The 20246-nt window shown below is 52.3% G+C and overlaps 1 protein-coding gene across 4 annotated transcripts in view; it reads right to left on the minus strand.

Annotated features, from left to right (window-relative positions):
- Positions 1–3970: 3970 nt before the first annotated feature.
- Positions 3971–20246, minus strand: part of GNB1 (G protein subunit beta 1) — a 90341-nt gene continuing 74065 nt past the window's right edge. For 3 of the 4 annotated variants that reach the window (XM_068538707.1, XM_068538704.1, XM_068538706.1), the window contains 7 exons: positions 19742–19805; positions 18482–18644; positions 10086–10152; positions 8405–8606; positions 7552–7768; positions 5889–6004; positions 3971–5654 (listed from right to left, as the gene is read on the minus strand). In XM_068538707.1, coding sequence (XP_068394808.1) covers positions 5898–6004; positions 7552–7768; positions 8405–8606; positions 10086–10152; positions 18482–18644; positions 19742–19805 — 820 coding nt within the window. In that variant the 3' untranslated portion in view covers positions 3971–5654; positions 5889–5897. The remainder of the gene's footprint in view (positions 5655–5888; positions 6005–7551; positions 7769–8404; positions 8607–10085; positions 10153–18481; positions 18645–19741; positions 19806–20246) is intronic. The other variant, XM_068538705.1, reaches the window with a different exon arrangement.

Below are 20246 nucleotides of genomic sequence, written 5' to 3' on the forward strand. Positions count from 1 at the left end.
CTCCCTCCCTCCCCCCATCCCCTCACTGGAGGACCCAGAAAGGAGGGAGGGAGGAAGGGGGCCAAGGGGGAGCTGCGCCCCCGCGCCCCCATGTCCAGGCACGGTGGGTTCCCCCAAGGCGTGCTGAATTGACGCGTTACCCGCCACCACGGCAATGAGTCAAGTGTCCCAACGGTGTGCCTAGCTCCTGGGATGCGTCTGTGAATAAGCTGATGCAGGGCCACTGTGGATGAGCCCGGGCGGCTGCCAGCTACCGTTCCTTCTCTACACCGGGGCCTCCCGGACACAGAGCGCCTGGCTCAGGCCATGTGTGGACCGGAGCCCTCTGCAGCAGCCTGGTCTCTAGGTTTCTCCACCCCCATACCTGCTGCTGACAGTTTTCTCTGGCCGGGACTCCTGGCCCTGTGTTGAGACACCTGGAACACAGCTGGGCACAGCAAAGGACACCTGTCACTGCTGTCCTGGGACCACTGGGCCATGGGGTTATCAAGGGTGAGTGGAAAGGGGAGCAAGGATGACGGGAATTTGGGGGGATTTCTCAAGCTCCATAACTTCCCCCTCTGGTTATTTTGTAAACCCAACCACTTCCCGAAAGTTACCCCGCAGCCACACCCACAGAAGAGAAAAGCCTTTTGAGCTGTGTTTTTGGATATGATCATTAACATAATACTAATGCTTGGCCAGGCCTCCCAGGAACCTTCTAGAGCACGGACAGTCTGCAGGGAAGGCGGCTCTGGCCTGGTAACTAGCCAAGGTCACACAGCAGGCACCCTTCCTGTGCCCTTTCTAAAAGGAACTTGTTGCAGGTGTGTGTCTGTAATCATGGCAGTCTGTCCATTCTGGACCTCAGGCAGAGACCTTGGGCAGGAGCACTTCCCCATTTCAGAAATGAGAAAACGGGGGCTGTGGCTTCCTTCATCCGAGCCTGTTGTGCAATCTCCCAGCAGGCCCTGGGCCCACCCGGGGGATTCCGGAGCCTCCCACTCACACCCCGCAATCCAGAAGGCCAGTGCTGGGAGGGGCACTTTAGGGCCTCCGGAAGGTTCCTAGAGGAGATCCTGCTTGGGCTGAGGGCCAAGGCTGAGCTGGAACGAGCCGGGCAGCAGTGGGGACAGGGAGGGGTCAACAGCAGGGACGCAGGCGGGCGTGGGGGTGGGGGATGGGTGCCAGTCAGGCCAACATGGGCTGTGGGCTGTGGGCTGTGGGCTGGGCAGACGATGCCGGGTCTGCTTCAGAGGGTCTCAGTGTTCAGGAAAGGCCAGAGGTGTAACCTTTCCCAGTGCCAGAGGTGCAGGATTCTCTTAATCTGGTATTTGTTTCTTTGTGTTCTTTTTCTTAAACATGGCTCCCCTACTGTTTAAGCTTTAGACCCCCCAAAACCTGGACCCCTCCTCTTCTGAGGGTTGAAAGATGGGGGACCATAGAGGGTGCAGTGGATAGGGCTGCCTCTCCAAAGCTGGACTCATTCAGGCAGGGGGGTGCCCTTGGATTGGGGGTGCAGGGTGTGGAACTCCTCTTTGGGGTTCTGCTCCCAGCTCTTGGGGAAGTAGGCCTCAGCTGTGCCTGGTGGAGGGGAATGGGGTAGAGGGAGGCTGCCCAGCACCCAAAAAAGGAAGTGGCCAGGGGCCTGGGTGACAGGTGTGGCCGGGAGGCACCGAGGCTCCCTGCGGGCAGGGAGTGTCTCAGGCTATCCAGAGGCCACCTTCCCCAGTTCCGGCCTCCAGCCAGCATGCCCTGGACAAGTCCGGCCCCTTCTGTCCCACTTTTCCCAGCCCTCCCCAGGGGCCAGTGTCCGGAATCACGGACTTGGCGGTCTCCTGGTTGGGCTGGCTTTGGGGTCGGGCAGTCCCTCTTCCTGCCGGGCCACTAAGTGCCAGGCACACAATACTGCAGGAAACAAACCCTCCAGGTGCTCGGGCGGGGGCGCGGCCTGCTGAAACCCAGGAAGAGCGCTGCCAGAGGGAACCTAGGCCGAGGGAACCAGGCGGGCGGCGCGAGCCTGGGCGGGTGGGTGGGGGGGTCTCTGAGAGCGAAGTCGTGAGCAGCCCCTCCCTGCTCTAGCACCTCACAGACGTGGGACTCGCCAAACTCTCACAAGGTGTCTAGGAGCAGGTGCTCTTGTTGCAGTTTTCACACGGGGCATCAGAGGCACAGAGAGGCCAAGTAACTGGCCCCAGATCACACAGGGAGGGCGTGAAGGGGCAGAATTTGGCCGGACTCTAGGAGTGGGGAATGGTGGGGGGAGACAAGCAGAGTGGTGAGGGTGGGGTGGCCTTTTCCTGCTCTCACACATTAGGAGGAAGAGGGACCGTCGGTGGGGGGAAGGGGGGCGCCGAGGACCCCGCTGTGCGCTCCACGTGAAGGGTCAGGCATCATGGGTGCTGGTGCCGGGTGGGGTGGACACCTCGAGTGGACGTGAACACTGGGTGCTGGAAGAGGCGGTGAGACCTGACATCGGGGCACAGGTGACCCTAGAGCTCCCTGCAAGGCCCCAGTTCACGTCCAGCTGCCGAGGGTCTGGCCAGAGCGTGGACATCGCACCTGCAACAGGTGTGCCCACCAGAGCCAGCTGCTACCTCAGACACTAGGGGCGGAGGCTGCAGGTGAGGCCGGAGGAAGGAAGGTGGAAGGGGAAGCACCCTGGAGGAGGGTGGGGCAAGGAGATCATCACTTCCCAGGTGCATCCAGGCCCAGGAGGCTGAGGGGTCCCGGGCCTCAAGCGTGAAATCCGAGGCTCACGCCGGGCAGCGCAGTGCGGAACGCGCTTCGCTTCGCACCACCGCCTGGCTGTCCTCTCAGTGCCCCCGGACACCTATTTTCAGTGACCACTTTGCTGAGGAGGTGGGACGGCGGCCTCGAGGCCAGCAGAGGGGCTGAGTCTCAGTTCCCCTGGCCCCAGCTCAGAGGGCACCCAGTCTAGCCAGCCCTTGCTGAGGCTCCTGTGCCCACCCTGTGCCTGAGGGTGGCCGACAGCAGACATGTCCCTGTGCCAGGATAAAGGCTTGCTTCCTGACCCCAGGAGACCCTCCCTCCCAAGGACTCAGGCTGCCAGCCCAGGGAGCACCTTAGATGCTCTCTGGCATTTTGAGACAGCTGGCAGTGTTAAAATGTGCAAAGAGCAGATTTATTCCAGAGAGATGCGGGGGAGGAGGTTGAAACCTGGCGAACCCACTGTTCGGGCTGTCAACCACCGGGAAACCGCGCCCATGGTCCTTGTAGGAGAGACCCCTGCAATCGCGCCAATCCCACCCATCCCTCCCCACGGGCAAGGCCAGGAAGACCGACTGCCTGTGTCTTCCTGACAATTGGAAAAGGGAGCTTCAGGAGGGAATACTTCCCCCTGAGAGCAGTCTTCACTTACTTATGAGTCTGACCCGTGGGAATTACCAAGTTACCTTTCATAACCTTACACACAATACTTTGGACCAGAAGAAAATTGTGTCCTTTAGCAGGAAGGCACAGAAGGCAGGGCTGGGGTCCTGGGAAGCGGTGGAGTGAGGGGCTTCCTCACTGACATGCAGTGAAGTGTTTGCTTCTCACGGGTGTGGGGCAGATGCTCATTTTTTTCTTGCAAGATGCAGGTCTTTTCATTCGGACAAAGATGAAAACTGTTCTATCATCTGAAGGGAAGTATGTCTCTGGAGTAACGTCCTTAGTATCTTAGGGAGGGAAGAGTAAGGGAGGGCCACCAGTAGGGGCAGAGGCTCAGAAGAGGAGAGAAAGGTAGGACAGCCGCTCGGGAGACTGCCACTGCCGGGGGATGAGAGGCCCACGGTCTGGGTGGTGACAGGGGGCCAGGGCTGGCGGGGTGCTGCTGCTTTGCAGGCCCATCTGAGGACCGGCCGCTCCTTTCATGGACTCTCTGTGAGGGGGACAAAGCACGTGGGCAGAAGAGGGGGCAGCCAGGGGAGGGCAGCTGCCCCCCAGACACCGAAACAGCCCCACAAATGAGCAGCCACGCCAAAATCCCTCATGTCAAACTGCTTTATTACATCTTAAATAACAGTACAGTGAATATAGGATCTATCTTGCATCCAGCTTCCTTGCAGTACACTGACTTTAAAATTAAATACAAAAGGTGAGGGACAGGGTGCAGAGAGCTCTACAGGGGCGCCGAGGGGGGTGGGGGCGGGGTGGGGGGTGCTTGTCCCACTCTCTGCGGGTCCAGGGCACAGGGCACACAGGATAGTGCAAACACAGGATGGAGAAGCCACTGCTGCCTCTACGGGAGTGCTTGGTGCGGGGAGGAGGCCCGCGCCGTCCCAACGCCACTGCTCCACACTGGACGCGCACAAAACCAGGGACGTCTGCGTGTTAGAAAAATGGTCTGCCTCGGTGCAAAAGGCTGGTTCCACGAGAGAGCCGGGGTCTCCATTCCCTGTACCACCCCGCCCCACCCCCCAATTCCAACAGCAATCGTTTGGAACAGGACTTGTTTTTAAAGGAATAAAGAAAACAGTGAATATCCCGCTAGGTGAGTGTGTAGAGCCGCTGACTGCACGGCTTCCGATGCGATGCGTGTGCACAGAGGAGCAATGGTTACAGCTTTAAAGAGGTTATTTCTGAAAAGAAAGAGAACATCTAAGGACTGAGTCCTATATGCACTTTTGAGCATTTCTACAGCATGCGATTCTAAGAGTAAACCCACCCGATATGGCAAACGATCAAATTTTTTAAAATTTAACTTAGAAAGTTTGAGATCATTATTTTCAAAACATTGATTTGTACATTGTTTCATACACAAATAACTGACTGACTATCCAAGCACAGGACGGGCACCTCGCTTGAGAACAGAGGCTCCTGACGGTCAGGGTGGGGCACAGGGTAGTGTCGCGCTGTTGCTGTTGTATGAACTTCCCTCCAGCTTCACAAGGAGACCCAAGGTGAGATTAAAACTGAACTGAGAAGGTAGAGGGGGCGGGCTGGGGCGCAAAGGTGCCTGATGGTGTCCACTGTTCGTCCACGGCGCGTGCTCGGTTCCTTGACTTCTCAGCGTCATCCTTCTATGCCGTGTGTGCACACAACGATCATGTGACACGAGACGAAAAGTAAAAAAAACTAGGGACTAAATTTACATCATTCACAATTCCAGAGAGGCTGCACTAGACCCTCTTTCTCTGTTTAACTACTGAACAGAAAGGAATATATTTTAAGAAGGAAATATGAATGTCTGCAAAATCCTGTTACAAACACAACCTGAAACTTAGAATCAATTACAAGATGAAGTCCTCAACTTGTTTTTCATGAACATCACAAAACAGGATCACTGATCTAGAATTCAAAGAAACTAGTAAAAAAGTGTGTCTGTCTTACAATTACACTCAAGTTTACCTTCTGGTTAACATTTTTATTATAGTATTTCCTTTTAAATTCATTCAAGACAAAAAAAAAAAAAAAAAGAAAAGAAAAAAAAAAAACAAAGACAATGGTCCCGGAAGGAATGCACGATTTGTTTTAGTTTACAGCACAGAGATTCTTCTCTTAATGGGAATTGTGCTCTTGGTTTCAGCAATAAGTGAAGGGAAAAGGTCTTGCCCTTTCGAAGTTCTGAGGGGTGCAGGGCGTCCGCGTTAGTAGGGGTGGATTGGAAATGCTATCACTGTAACGCTCCAAGGTTGGAATGGTCTTCCAGTCACAGCGGCGTCCACCTGCTGCTTTAAACAGAGTTTAGAGAAACGTGAAGAGAAACGGAACACCCTGGTGCAGGTGCACAGTCAGTATGACGGCTGCACCCGCTCGCGGCTGAGGGCACAGAAGTGCTCCAAGCTGACACCAATGCTCACCTGCCCACAAGTCCAGATCAACTACATCCAAATTAATCTTAGAAACCCCGACCCACAATTTCATACGTAGAGCTACAGCAGGAAGGGCACGGGGCTGCTCCTTACCTGTTGGTGTTAGTTCCAGATCTTGAGGAAGCTGTCCCAGGACCCTGTTGCCACGGCCATCCCGTCGTCAGTCACCCCCAGGCAGCTGACGCGGTTGTCATGCCCGGCCAAGACCCCTGGGAGCAGATGACAGCATGGTCACCCCTGGATCCAGCCACTCCCTGAAGCAGACCCAGAAGCCCCCAAGGTTCAGTCCCTGCCAGGCCTCAGTGGTGAGGAAGGAGAGGAAGCCTGGTCAAGTGGAAACTAAACTGAAGCTCACGCCCACTCTTGTCCAAGGCGAGGAAGGGTCAGCGTGCTCCTCTCCCATGGTGGACATGCCCACGGCGGCGGGAGGGATTCAAACAGAAGGAAAACACACTGGAGAACCTGGCAACGTGTCTGTTATTAAGACACGTGGATGACAGCATGACAACAAGGAACGTACACAACTGAAAGGCACAAACACACCCACTCAACAACCTAGGGCCTCTTGCACCGATTCCTGAACACTCCCGACAGTAAAAAGCTTAAGTAAAAAATGCAACAGGGGACTTCCCTGGTGGCGCAGTGATTAAGAATCTGCCTGCCAGTTCAGGGGACACGGGTTCCAGCCCTGGTCCGAGAAGATCCCACACGCCGCAGACCAACTAAGTCCGTGCGCCGCAACTACTGAGCCTGGGCTCTAGAGCCCGTGCGCCACAACTACTGAGCCCACGTGCCACAACTACTGAAGCCCGTGCGCCTAGAGCCCATGCTCCACAACAAGAGAAGCCACCGCAACGAGAAGCCCGCGCACCACAACGAAGAGCAGCCCCCACTCGCTGCAACTAGAGAAAGCCCGTGCGCAGCAACGAAGACCCAATGCAGCCAAAATAAATAAATAAATAAATAAATTTATTTATTTAAAAGAAGCAACAGAAAGCACAACAAAAATACAGCACGAGAGTGAAGGCTGTAGGCTGTTCTTCATTTGTTCGTGATGCCCGGGGCCTGGTGCAGAGCACAGAATACAGAAGGTTGGTGATGGACGCTGAGGGAGGGCCTTTGGGATATCACAGAGTGAACCCCACCCCCCAAGACAGGGCCTCCTGTCGACACTCAGCAGTCATCAGCCAGAAAGTTCCACATTTTTCCAGAGGAATCCGAGCCACATCTCAGAGCACCCCCATGCGCCTCCTGCACTCCTCTGAGTGTCAGCAGGCACTGTCGGGGCAGAGGCCGCGGGCGCCGGGGGCACGTGGGGGAGCAGGAGAGGCAAGAGGGGCTCAATGCAGAGCAGGAAGCAGATCCACCCAGAGCGGGAGGCCATGGGCTCGGAGCCACGCTCCCTTCCCCACCCTCTCCGGCACTGAAGACTCCATGAGCATCGATTCATGCGCCTGAACCCCCGTCTTCAACACTGCAAGTTCTCATCTTTTGCACAACCTGCGTTTTAATGCACTTGAGAGCGACACACCTCTTGCCTGCCTCTCACGTGTGAGCTCCAGTCTGTGCTTCCAACGCGCCCGACGGGAGGGGGGCCGTGAAGACCAAGTGGCTGGCCCATTCCTGCCCACCGTGTGCCGCCGCCGAGAGCCCGCCGCCACTGGCCTGCCTCCCGTCCCCGTGCCGGGCCTACACATCTCAGCTCGCGTGCAGCCCGTCCGTGCTGGTGAGCTGGCGAGGCGCAGCAGCTGCCTACCTGCCCTGTCGGCCTTGAGGGCGTCCCAGACGTTGCAGTTGAAGTCGTCGTACCCTGCGAGGAGGAGGCGCCCGCTCTTGGAGAAGGAGACGGAGGTGATCCCGCAGATGATGTTGTCATGGGAATAAGTCATGAGCTCCTGATCCGCACGGAGGTCGAACAGCCTGCAGGTAGCGTCGTCCGAGCCAGTGGCAAACGCATTGCCGTTTGGAAAGAACTGGAGAGAGAAAGCAAACCAAGACGATTTGCGAACGCACAGAAAGAAATACTGGAAACGTAAACTGCCCGACAGCAGAGTGACTGCAGGCCCCGCGTGGGGGTGGCGCGACATGCTCGTCCTCCCCGAAGAGCCGGCTTCCCCTCCCCACCCCGTCCTCCCAAGGGGGCAGCAGGAGCGTGGCCATCACCGACGGGCTGGGCTCCTTGCAGGGCGCCGGCCGCCAGGCTGAGCCCGGGGAGGACGGCTCCCCGCGAGGCCGGGCCCACCGGTCAGGGTGCCGGGGACAAGGGCAGGCTGCCTCAACCGCCGTGCCCCGCGCGCCCCCGCAGAGCTGGGCCAACGGGCTCAGCTGCGGCACTGCCTGTCCCCTGACGGGGGAAGCCGCGTGATACAGTCACCGGTCACCCCGAGACCGGGAGATACGCCAGGCCTCAGCAAGGACAGATCAAGTCACGGCTAAGTCTCCCACAGGGAGTTTTTTTCAATTTGACTGTATCTGAATAGAAAAGAGAGACCATCTAACCCTGAAAACATTTCTAAATTTGAAGATGCAGCCCGTGGCTCCAGAGCAGGACTCTAACGTGCTAACGGCCGGCGAAGGGCCCCCGACCCGCACCTCGGACCCCAACTCACACAGATGGCGTTGATGTCGGACTCGTGGCCGGTGAAGGTCTGCCGGCACATCCCTTCTCGCACATCCCAGAGTTTGGCTGAAGCATCACAAGCACCAGAGACAAACAGTCTGGTGTCCGGAGCAAGCGAAAGGCTCATGACATCGCCGGTGTGTCCAGTGAACGTGGTCGTCTGCTGGCCGGTCTCAATGTCCCACAGGGCACTGGAGCAAGAGCAATGACAGCGGTCACCCCACTTGCTCAGGAGACCAGTCCCGTGACAAACGGTCCTTCAAACCCCCCAGGACTGCAGTAAACGTCTGCACTTAAGACAAATCTAAAACCTGTAATGCGACTTTGTTTAGAGGGGTTTGTTACAAAGGAAACGAATAAACACAATAAACAAACACAATACAGATGAGCACACGCCCACGGGCTTTATGGTAACTGTGAATTTCCACGTCAACTCAAACACCAACAAAAGAGGGAGCCCGAGTCCCTTTCAAGGAGGGATGCATGCGGCCCCCGCGTGGGCTCAACGAGGGGCAGCAGGAAGCTCCCGGCTGCCATCCCAGGCTGGACAGAAAACGCGCTCTCTGCTGCTGCCAGCTCCATGCCCTCCAGGGTCCCACGGGCTGGGATGAGGAGATGACGGCCCTTAACTGGGGTCACTCAGCGGCAGCAGAGCTAAGCTCGGGCCCGCAGCCGTCAGCGCGGGTGGCTACACGGAGGGCAGTCAAAGGTGAGACACAGCAGCGCCGCGAGGACGGCATGTGCTGTTTCTGTGCTTCACCCACAGAAGCAACGCCACCAGAAGCTGCTCATTTCCCGTAAGCCTCACAGAAAACCTGGCTCAGCCCAACCACCCAAATCCAAGCGTGCCGGGCCCCTTGCTAGGGCCTGAGGGATGACAGAAGGAAGCAAGACATTCCCAGGGTCTGAAAAACATCGCTCATGAATGAAAAAGCTTTCAAAAATATCTTCTAATACAGAAATTCTTCCCCAACTGACAGTCCAGATAGACTATAAATCTTTGGTGAACCTATGGACATACATAAAAAGGACACCTTATGAAACAGGACCCAGCCGGGGCACCCCCTGCCCCCTGCGTGGCCCGCTGGCTCCTGACCACCACATGCCTCAAAGGACCAGAATAACCCACAAGGAGAGTTTAAGCCTAAAATGACTCAACTATCTAAAGATTTAAAAGGATATGCTTTGGTGCTTCGAGTGAAAACATTACAGAGGTTTACATAGTCTATCCAAAAATAGGGTGAAACTCGAAAAATTAATTAGTTTGATATAATTCACGTGAAATTGTGACAAGTGACAAGCTTTTTAAAGCTGTGCTCAGAGTCCACAGTGAGGCAGCGCTCGCCTAAGAGAGGGAGTAAAGCACACCCACTCCCCCAAGCGCTACTGAAAGGTAGCCTGGAAAGGTAAAATATTCAGGGGGAGAAAAGAAAAGGGGGCATTTCATGCAAAACTGTAGTTTCAAAGTCAGTTGTTAGCTGTTCAAAATCGAACTCGGAGCTTTAAAATCTGCACAGAGCACCATGAACCCACCCATCGCTCACTGCCACCTGTGTCTGAAGCCTCCTGGCCATTTCCAGTTAAAATGGCCTAACTGAGAACTCCCCTGCATCTTGAGCTACGGGCCAAGGCGAGCAGCATTAAGACAGGTCTGGTGCTCAAGTACTCACCAGGTGGTGTCTCCAGAGCTGGTAACAATCTGATTGTCATCCAGAAAACGGCAGCAGGACAGGTAACCTGGAAAACAGACCCACACACGATGGCCCCAGCCTTCGAGCCCCCGACTCTATGATCTCATAAATGGAAAAACACGTTGGCAGAGCAACTATGGCGGGAAGGTCCACAGCAAGGGGAAACAAATACCTCGTCCACCACCCCCTGGCCCCTGCCGTGTGTGCTGCAAAGAGGAAGAAAGCAGCACAGACAACACGCACTGCTGGGCAAGAGCCAGAGCCCGGACAGGCCGGTGCAGCCCCAGGCCCAGAGGACTGGACTCCGGGTGAGCACGGCGCCCCAGGAGGCTCGGGAGGCAAGCGCACTCGTCCGCCCCTGCCCTTTTGGACACGTTGGGAGGAGCAGGGGCGGAGGGTCTGCAGGGGCCAGCCAGAGCCAGAGATGAGGATGGGCGTGGGGGCGGATTTGTTTTCTACGGGACAAGCGCTGGCGTCAAACATCAGCGTGGAAACAGCTGCGTCTCCTGAGCGCCCCCAGCCACCCCTCTGAGCACACGGGAGGCGAGGCAGAGCTGGGGCTGAGGCCAGATGCCCAGCCTGGATCAGCTTTTGGAATAAGAAAGGGCAAACACAAAGAAAATCCATTTTGCGGGACCTCCATGTGACTTCTACTGAACTAGCCCTGTTTACCATGACCTCTGCTTTTGTCTTAGTGTAAGTGACCCTGAGAACTGCACGTGCAAGGTAAGCACACCTGCCCCCGGAAGACCCAGGGGATGGTGGCAGAGCAGCCCCTGCCCCCAGCAGGCTGGGCTCTTGCCAGGGAGAAGCATGCCTGCCAGGTCTTCCCAGGCCACACCAGAGCCACGTGTGACGCTGTGTGAATCAGTAAGATCAAAGACAAAATACAAAGAGGAGGCCCACTGAAGGCTGCTGATGTGGAAAGTATAAGAATAGGGGAAGATAAAGCACTTATCTAACATATTACTGTACTGTCTCCCATAGAAAAAACAGAGAGAGAGAACAATTTCAAAATATCAACTACGTGCCTAGACAAGGACCTGTGGTCAAGTGCTCCCTGGAGGCCACATCACGTCCACAGGACACCAGGGACCACACGGGCGCCCTCAGCCGCCCTGAGGGGCTCTCTTCCCGCTGAGTCTCAGCCCAAGTTCCGCTCTGAGAACAGCACTTACTTCCTGGCACACTCTCACCCTCGCTCAAGCCAGCCTTCTGGGAACCAGCCCTGGGACCCTCACACCCGCCATCACAGCACTAGGCTGTCTGACTTGGGATCACAGCAGACAGGGAGGAGCATCGTGGAGACCCCAGCACCACCTGGTCTCACACAGGGCCAGACAGGGGCACTCCTAGGTCAACAGCACAAAGAAACACGACCTCAAAGATGACCTCTGTCCCACCTCGTGCAGGCGGCGGTCCAGCCCCAGGGAGTCCACGAGCTTCCCGCCCCCAGGACCAGAGGCTGCCGGCTACAGCCTCGGCTCTCGAGCACTAGCAACCTGCGCTGGCCTCTTCAGGGCCTCAGATGGTCAGCACACGTCAGCTGCCTGACCCTCAGGAGCCAGGCAGGCTGCGGGAAATGACCACATCTACAAAACCACACACAGTACCTGGGGATCACAAATGCCGTTAAGACTCCAAGACACAAGCAGATGAAGAGGAGGGGCGGGGCAGCACACACGGAGCCCGGCCTGGTCCTGGGGCGAGGGCATCTCAGGGACCTAAGAGACTGCGTGTGGAGAGCACTGAGGCGGCTTTGGTGTTCGTTTTCTAACTTCCTGTAGTTTGAGCTTTCAAAGTATACACAGTTGACCCCGAACAACATGTGGGCCGGGGGTGCCAGCCTCCTCGAGGCTGAAAATCTGCACAGAACTTAGAGTCGGCCCTCGTGACAGCGGTTCCTCGGTCTCCTTGGGGACGGAGCCCACCTGGGCTCCTGTGTGCTGTATTTGGAGAAAAACCTCAGGTGTAAGTGCACCAGTACATTTCAAACCTGTGTTGTTCAAGGGTCAACCCTATCCAAATACTACTTTTCATTAGGCAAAGTCAGAGCTGCTGGCTCATAACTCACTTTTTTGGTCTCTGTATTTTGTACATCGAGGGAAAAAGACAATAACCAGGTGGATATTATATTTTTTACAAAAATCTTTTTTCCTCCCAGAAAGAAAAGGTGGGAACCAGCTTTTCTTTTTATATTTATTTATTTGGCTGTGCCGAGTCTTAGTTGCGGCATGCAGGATCTAGTTCCCTGACCAGGGGTCAGACCCAGGCCCCCTGCACTGGGAGCATGGAGTCTTAACCACTGGACCACCAGGGAAGTCCCGGAACCAGCTTTTAAATTAGGTTAACAAACAAGTACTGAGCATCAAGGCTCAACAGCCCTGAGACAGGAACTCACCAACCATGAACACCAGACCGTCCAGCCGGCGGGCTCGGCAGCCGACCCCACAAGCCCAGCGTCCCAGGAGGCCAGTGACGCCCCGTGTGCACGGGGACCATCAAGGGGCACCCGGGCTCCGGGGAAGCCTGCGGGGCCGCTCTCGTTGGGAGGCGGGCAGTGGCTTCAGAGTAGGCCCGATTCTCAGCGCAGCTGCTAACCTGCAGTGCATGGTCCCGTGAGCTGGCTCACGAGCCCCAGCCTTCCCAGAGGAGCTGGGATCAATCCGGAGAATCATCGGGAGGAACAGAGCTGTCCGCACATTTAAGTTCTCAACGAACGGTGGCAGTTACTGTCTTTGCTTATATAAGAGCGAGCAAACTCCCTGAAGGGGCTGTGTGAGTGTGTGTGTGTGTCCTCAGCAGAAGGGTGGCCGGCCCGGTGGTGCTGCTGCCTTACGAAGGCCTCCAGAGGGGCAGGGAAAACAGACCCTGACAAAAGTGGGCACGAAGTGTGGAGGTGCCAGGCCTCACGGAGACAAGTGGCAGCGGGACACAGGTGCGCTGGGGACAGCCTGGCGCGGGGACGAGCTGGCAGCAGTCCAGAGGGGAGGAGGCTTGAAGTGAGGCAGGGCAGGCGCTCAGGTCAAGGACCCGTGGGAGGGAAGGGGGACGGTCTCATGACAGTGTGTCGCTGAATGGGAACCTGGTCCAGAGAGGCAGACGAGCTCACCTCCTCACCCAGAGGGCAGCTGACCCAGACGGCAAAGCCGAAGACCAGTGTGCACAGACACGTGAGCCGCTGCGAGTGCTGCCCCGGCAAACGGCTCAGCCAAGGGAACTCACCCCGAGAACACAGTCATGGCCTGAGAAGTCACTTCTCTGCAAGAACAGTATTTACAGCCACAACACGCGCACTAGTGCCAAGCTGGGAACTGCTGCAATGACCGACGACAGGGACAAATCAGCGCACCTTACAACGGAACCCTCTCCAACTCTGCAGGACAACACTGCAGTTCTGGGTGGGATTAGAAGTTAAAAACACAGAAGAAGAAATGTTACTTTCCCAACTTTCTACGGTGAATCACGCTGGCAGTCTTAGCCCAGCCGGCACCTGGGGGAGGCGGGGGCAGCTGGCTGGGCGGGGAGGGAAAGCCGCCGACCCACTCGGAGGTGCACAGGGGAGCGGAGACCGGGAGCAGAGGGTGCGTTCTCTGAGCAGCTCCGTGAAAAGGAAAGAGCTACAACGAAGTAACATGAAGGCCTGCGAGCGAGGAAACGCCACCCCAAAGAGACAAACCCAGAAACTGCTGATGCCAAAGGACAAGCACCTAGCAGCAGGCCGGGTGCATCCGTCCACCCGGAGGTTCACGCATCCTCTCAGGCTGAAAGCAGGCACAGCCAGGACTGGTGGCCAGCCTGGGAGAGGGGGCTCTTGCTGCTGGGGGGCTGAGCCGGCGGCGCAGTCTGTGAGGTCAGGAAGTGAGCAGTGGGGTCTGAGTTTCCCAGGCCGCGCCCACAGAAAGCCTACAACTGCCGTCACGTTAACTAACTGCCAGAGAACAGGCTGCCGGAGAGCAGCACAGTGTGGCCCGGAGCAGAACTGCGGGACACGTCTTTCCTCCCAGAGCGGGGCCTGCTGGCGCCTGTCAGGAAAGAAGCAACTAACAGGCCAGGGGGCCCGTCCACTGTGCTTTCACGTGCATTCAAGCCCTGGGCAGCATGGACAAATCTTCCCTGGAAAACGAAATTTTAGCCACCACAAGGGCTTCTGGCAGGAGTACAAGGCAGTCATGTCACCCCCAGGAAACCTCTGGCTAAATTCTTGACCATGGTGATCTCAGAAAGGGTAAATGTGTCTGCACTGCGATGGGAGGTTTACGAAAGGAGAATGAGCTTTTAGGGAATTACTAATTTCTCAAATATACAATCTACCGCCTTTGTATTATTATTTTCACCAAGAGAGCACTCGGCAAGTTTTATTCTATACGTGATATAGTCATAGTAACAGCAACAATGATAAATGTTCCGTCTCAATCGTTGTGAATTCATTCCATTAACCATTTCTAGAGGGCATCCTTTACTCCTTAAGATAGAAACTTAAAAGGCAAAACACCAGAAGACAGAACGCCATCTGATGTTTGCTCTCTCAAGTATTGCTAGCGTTTCCAAAACCTGGGTGGCCAACTCTAGAGAAGGAAGCTTCTGTTTGTTCCATATGGGCCCTTGTATTTTCTGGAAACAACAGCAACACAAAACTGACCACCAAGAGCCTCTCTCCTGAAACTGAGCGCAGAGGCTCGACTCCCGCCCTCACTCCATCAGACACCATCTGAGGGCTCGGGGAGACTGCTGAGAAGAGCACCAAGATGGGTTTTCTGCGCAACTGAGTCTCTAAGACTCTACGACAAAATGTCCCAACCACAGCTTAACAAAGAGCTCTCAACTTAAGGCTCGGGCCGGCGAGAGACGCCTGAGTGATGAGCACTCGCGTCATCTGACGGAGGTTTAGAGGGACCGAGACAAGATGTAGACCGCCCGTCCTCAAATCTGCTGAACCCACTAACCGTTCACACCTTTACCCACCGACTAAAGTGAGGCTATTTGAATTTATCAAATTTTAACCTTTATTGATGTGAAGCTGAATTATGTATCATGTCTGAAGAAAGTCACAAATACTCTTAAGAGGCCAAACGTTTAAAAAAACACTACCACTCAACTCCCAAAGAAGTAAAATTTCATGATACATGAAGGAAACAAAATTTCTAAAACATTCTCTCTAATACTAGTTTATTTTTTTGTTTCAGCAAATAAAGTGTTAAAAAATTAAAAAGATTTAATTAGAAATGGAAGTCCATACACTGAATCTGATAATAAGAGATTGGTAAACAGTAAGAATGTGTTTTTTAATGTGCTGTGAGTTCATCAACGCTGTAAGCAAAGTGGTTTAGGAAGGGTGCTCACTGGACAGAATCCCCAGTTTACAAGGATGGGGCAGGCAGCCTAGGCTGGGTTCCGAGAAGGGGGGTTCCCACCCCCAGGAGCAACCTTCCCACAGAAACCACCACAAGCTCTGGACAAATATAAAAACAAAAACCTGAAAGCACTGGAAGCAGAAGCAGACAAACCGAAGGGGAGCCTCTGCACTTGGAAGGAAAGAGAGGCGCTGGGTGAGCTTGCTTTTCAACAAGCTCGTGTGCCCTGTGCCTGAGGGCACGCCCCCTCTTGCAGCCACACCTCAGATGCAGATCTATGGCCCAACCTTCTTGAACAGCCAGTAGATAGGGTTCTGGTCAACCACAACTGGAAAGTGAAAGAAGGAAACCTAGAAAGGAGAAAGCCACAGAAGGCCCTAAAAATCACACACCTACTGCCCCAACATCTGTCCGAACCACACAGGCAAGACAGCTGCTCCCACACGGCTGTGTGGCTGCTCCCAACGGAACCAAATGGCAGAGCTTCAGGGGAACAGAGTCTGCACAAAGCCCAGGACACAAGTCAAAATCACTAGATGTACCAAGAAGCAGGAAAATGTCACCCATATTCAAGGGAAAAGAGCCACCAGGACCAAACCTCAAGGGATTAGTTGCTAGAACTGGCAGGTAAGAATTTTAAAGCCAGCTCTTGGAACTATGCCCAAGGATCCTAAATATGCTCATAATAAATGGACAAGAAACGTCAGCAGAAAAATAAGAACTATTTTTTTGAAAAAGCAAACGAATTCTAGAACTGAAAAATAGAACATCTGGCGCATATATGGCTTGCTGGGTAGTCTTAACAACACACTGGAGGTGACAGAAGTCACGTGTACTGGAGGACAGCTCTGGAGAAGCGGGAGATGGAATAAACAAGAACAGAACCGTAGGAACCTAAGAGACGATGTGAACATGAACCCACTAGAGTACAAAAAGACAGAGAACAAAGAACAGAAAATGGATTTCTAATATTTCCCAAATTTAGTGAAAGACAAAACTTTACAAATTCAAGGTGCTAAAGCACAATAAACAAAGAAAGTCACTCCAAGGCACATCACAAACTGTTAAAAAACAAAAATCTTTAAAGTGCTAAAAGAAAATAATACCAACCCAGGATTAAATATATCCAGCAAAAATTCCTTGAAGAATGAAGGATAATCGACATTTTCAGATAAATGAAAACAGAGAGAATTCACTGCTAGGAGACCTGCACTAACAGTAAAAAATGGTAAAGCAAGTTCATCAGGCTGAAGGGAACCCGAAGAAAGCTCACGTCTTCAGGAGGAATGACTAGTGCTACCGATGGTAAGGATCTGAGTAAATGTAAAAGACGATTCAAACTTCTTCAAGTGGCTAAGAACATTTAAAGGAAAAAAATATAACAATATATTGTGGGGCTTATAACACATGGAGATGCAACACCTACGAAAACTTCACAAAGAATGAGGAAGGGCAGAAAACGGGTATTTATGGCCACAAGATTCTTGTATTTCATATAAATGGATACAATATAACTCTGAGTGCACCATGAAAAATTATGAATGTACATTGTAATCCCTACATAACCCTTTTTTGGAGGTAACCAGAAAAGCCAACAGATAAAACTAAAATAGAATTCTAAAAAATCAAGTAACCCAAAAGAAGGCAGGAAAGGAGAGCACACCATAAAGTGAGAGAGCCAAATTCCACTGCACCCACACCGCATGAAACAGAAATGAACCCCATACTATTTGAAAGGCAGAAACAGAGTGGATAAAAAGAAAGAACCAACTGTGTGCTGTCTCTAAGGGACTCTGTTTATAAATACAGTTAAGTGAATGGGAAAAAATACACCATGCAAACAGTCGGACTAAGAAGGCTCCAGCCTTCATTAACCTTCATTAATGTCCAGCTACGTTAACATCAGATAAAGCCGACTTTCCAACAAAGAAGGTTCTGAGAAAGAGGGTCACTTCATCAGGAACATACGACAGTCATGAACATACCTTCTACTAACAGAGCTCAAGATACATGAAGCAAAAATTCCCAGAATGAAGGGAGAAATACATGAATCCACCCCTGCCTCAGCAACTGACAGAAATAAACTGAAGACAGAGAATATGTGAACAGTGTCAAAGTCCTGCTTTGACGAACACGCTGAGAACCTGCCCCACAGCCTAGACTCCCAAGCGCGTGTGGCGTGTCATCCTCAGACCACCCGCTCCACTGGAAGCAAGTCTCCATAAGTGTGAAAAACTGAACTGGTACAGAACATCTTCTCTCAACATAATGTCATTTGATTAGAAACCAATAACAAGTTATCAAAAGGGTATTAAAAATATTTCCCACTGAATGATAATACAGCTAAAGCCATGCTTAGAGGGTAATTTATAGCTTAGAGGGTAATTTATATTTGAAAAAGTAGGAAGATCTAAGTTACTACTTTAAGAAGACAGAAAGTTAAGAAGGAAGCAACCCCAAAGCAAACAGAAGCCAAAATAACATACCACCCAACGCTTAGAGCTGGCTACGTTCAGAAGCACTCAGCCTGAAGGACTCTGTTCTGCTTCCTGTGCAACAAGAATGCTAGTCATTATGAAGGATGTTAAGAGATCAGTAAGGGTGTATCAATATGTGGATAAATACGTGTGTGTGTGCATAGGGAGACACGTGTACGCTCATGCATGTTTAGATTAGGAAACCCTTCTGGAAAGGTGTTCAAGATGGAAGGAGGTTCAGAAGGAGATAACAGATCGAACTACGTCCTGTTACTATAAAAGACAGGTGGCTGCCAGCTGTTACGGAGTGACCTATGTTCCCAAAATCCTTGAAAACGGGCCACTACAGTGACTTATATCCAAAGGCTTCTTACTGGTAAAGGAATATCAAGGCCTGTGTTTGATTTCATTTTCAGAGTATTTCTGGCCATTGCTGTAGCCAATCTCATTAAATAATTATTGAGAAGGGGTGAGTGTCCATAGCATGTAGCTCATGCGAGGCACACAGCGTATACAACTTTGAGGTTATGATGAGAACATGTACCTGTATGTCCAGCCAGTTCACGACTCACACGTACATTCCCTTCACGAGTTTTCAGATTGTAAATGGAGCAAATGTTATCCAGGCCACCGCAGGCCACATAGTTGCCAGAAGGGGCATATGCACATGTCATGACCCACGAGGAACGCAGAGGGATGGCATGAACCTAAATGACAGAATACACATGATGCAAGCACGCTCAAGGTCAAAAACATTAACTACTGACACTTATGATCCCGCTTCTAGTCTTCAACTTTCACTGCACAGCAAAACAGTGGCCAAAATTATTTTGAAAATATTTTATATGTGTGGGCAGTCAGATAAAGTAATAATTTAATTAGAAATCCAGTGCTGCACACCAATTTAATGCAGTTTTACTTATTTATTTAGGCCACACCGCGTGGCTTGTGGGATCTTAGTTTTCCAACCAGGGAGCGAACCCAGGCCCTCAGCAGTGAAAGCACGGAGTCCTAACCACTGGACTGCCAGGGGATTCCCAAATGTAGTTTTAATAAAGTCATAACTTACAGTTAGGTAGGCACTTAAGTAATAGCAGCATAGCCTCTCAATCACAATTACATATTAAAAGGAAAACATTTCACTGGCTTGTCAAAATGGCTATAAAATTGACTTAGAAAACAAAGCATTTTTAGTGAAGTAATCAAACTAGAAATCACTGTAGTTAATCCTACCACACACCTCCCTGTGTTTGAGATAGATTTGTTATAAGTACTGGATTCTGTTATACACATGTGGTATCCTCCAGTAAAATAAAACTGAATTTTGTCTGTTACACACGTTTAGACCAACGATAGTACTTTTTTCATTCAATATGATACAACCCTGGATTGAATTTTTAAAATAGTTCAATTTATACTTCAAAGTATAAACTCTTTCAAATCATTTCTTGTAAAAACTAGTCAACTAAACGGAAAGCTGTATTTCTGTGTTTTTAAATAAAGCATGAGATTTCCCAGACTGAGCTAAAATTGGACTCCAGTTCCCCAGAAACTTGAAGGAGCCTCCCCCAACCTGCTCTGTACAGAGACGACACATCACAGCAACACCGTGCTGGCCCAGCAGCACCAGTGACACGTGCCAGCCATGTGACGGGACTTCTACCTGACCCATATGACTCTACACAAAAACAAACACACTGTGCTCCCCCACCCTCTCCTGTTATACATTTTACGTAAGGGAACCCAGAGTTTGAACACCCGCCTTTCCCGGGCCGCTTTTCAGGGAAGGGTTTGCAGTACCTACCTTGTTTGTGGTGTAGCTATCCCAGATGATAAGCTTACCATCCTGTGAGGCACTAACTAGAAGCCTGGAGGAAAAAGAAAAAAGCAAACCATCAGTACCACACCAACATGGGAAGTCACCCAAAGACAACAAATGAAAACTAAACTTTAGTGATGACTAACGCACTTCAACATTGTATTTGCTGACAAAGTGCACTTATTTATAAGCAACCCCCGCCCAAAAAAAGGTTCTAATTGTTAGACCAACTTCGAAAGCATGAAAAGAAAATATTCCCAGCGATAACAGCTCAGGTTCAATCGTGCTTGTCTTCAGGTGAAGACCTGGCCACAGTCCCTCGGCTGGTCAGATGAGACAAGCTGGTTGCCTAGAACTGCTTCTGTTTGTTTTCTGTTCACCATAAGTCAGATTTGAGACCTACAGATCTTTCTTTCATGACTCAAAGGTGGTAGAAAATATTTAGTATATAATTTTCTGTTCCATTCTGACACGTAGAAAGCCTAAATAT

The sequence above is a fragment of the Eschrichtius robustus genome, chromosome 3, assembly GCF_028021215.1.
Source record: "Eschrichtius robustus isolate mEscRob2 chromosome 3, mEscRob2.pri, whole genome shotgun sequence".
Classification (NCBI taxonomy): Eukaryota; Metazoa; Chordata; class Mammalia; order Artiodactyla; family Eschrichtiidae; genus Eschrichtius; species Eschrichtius robustus.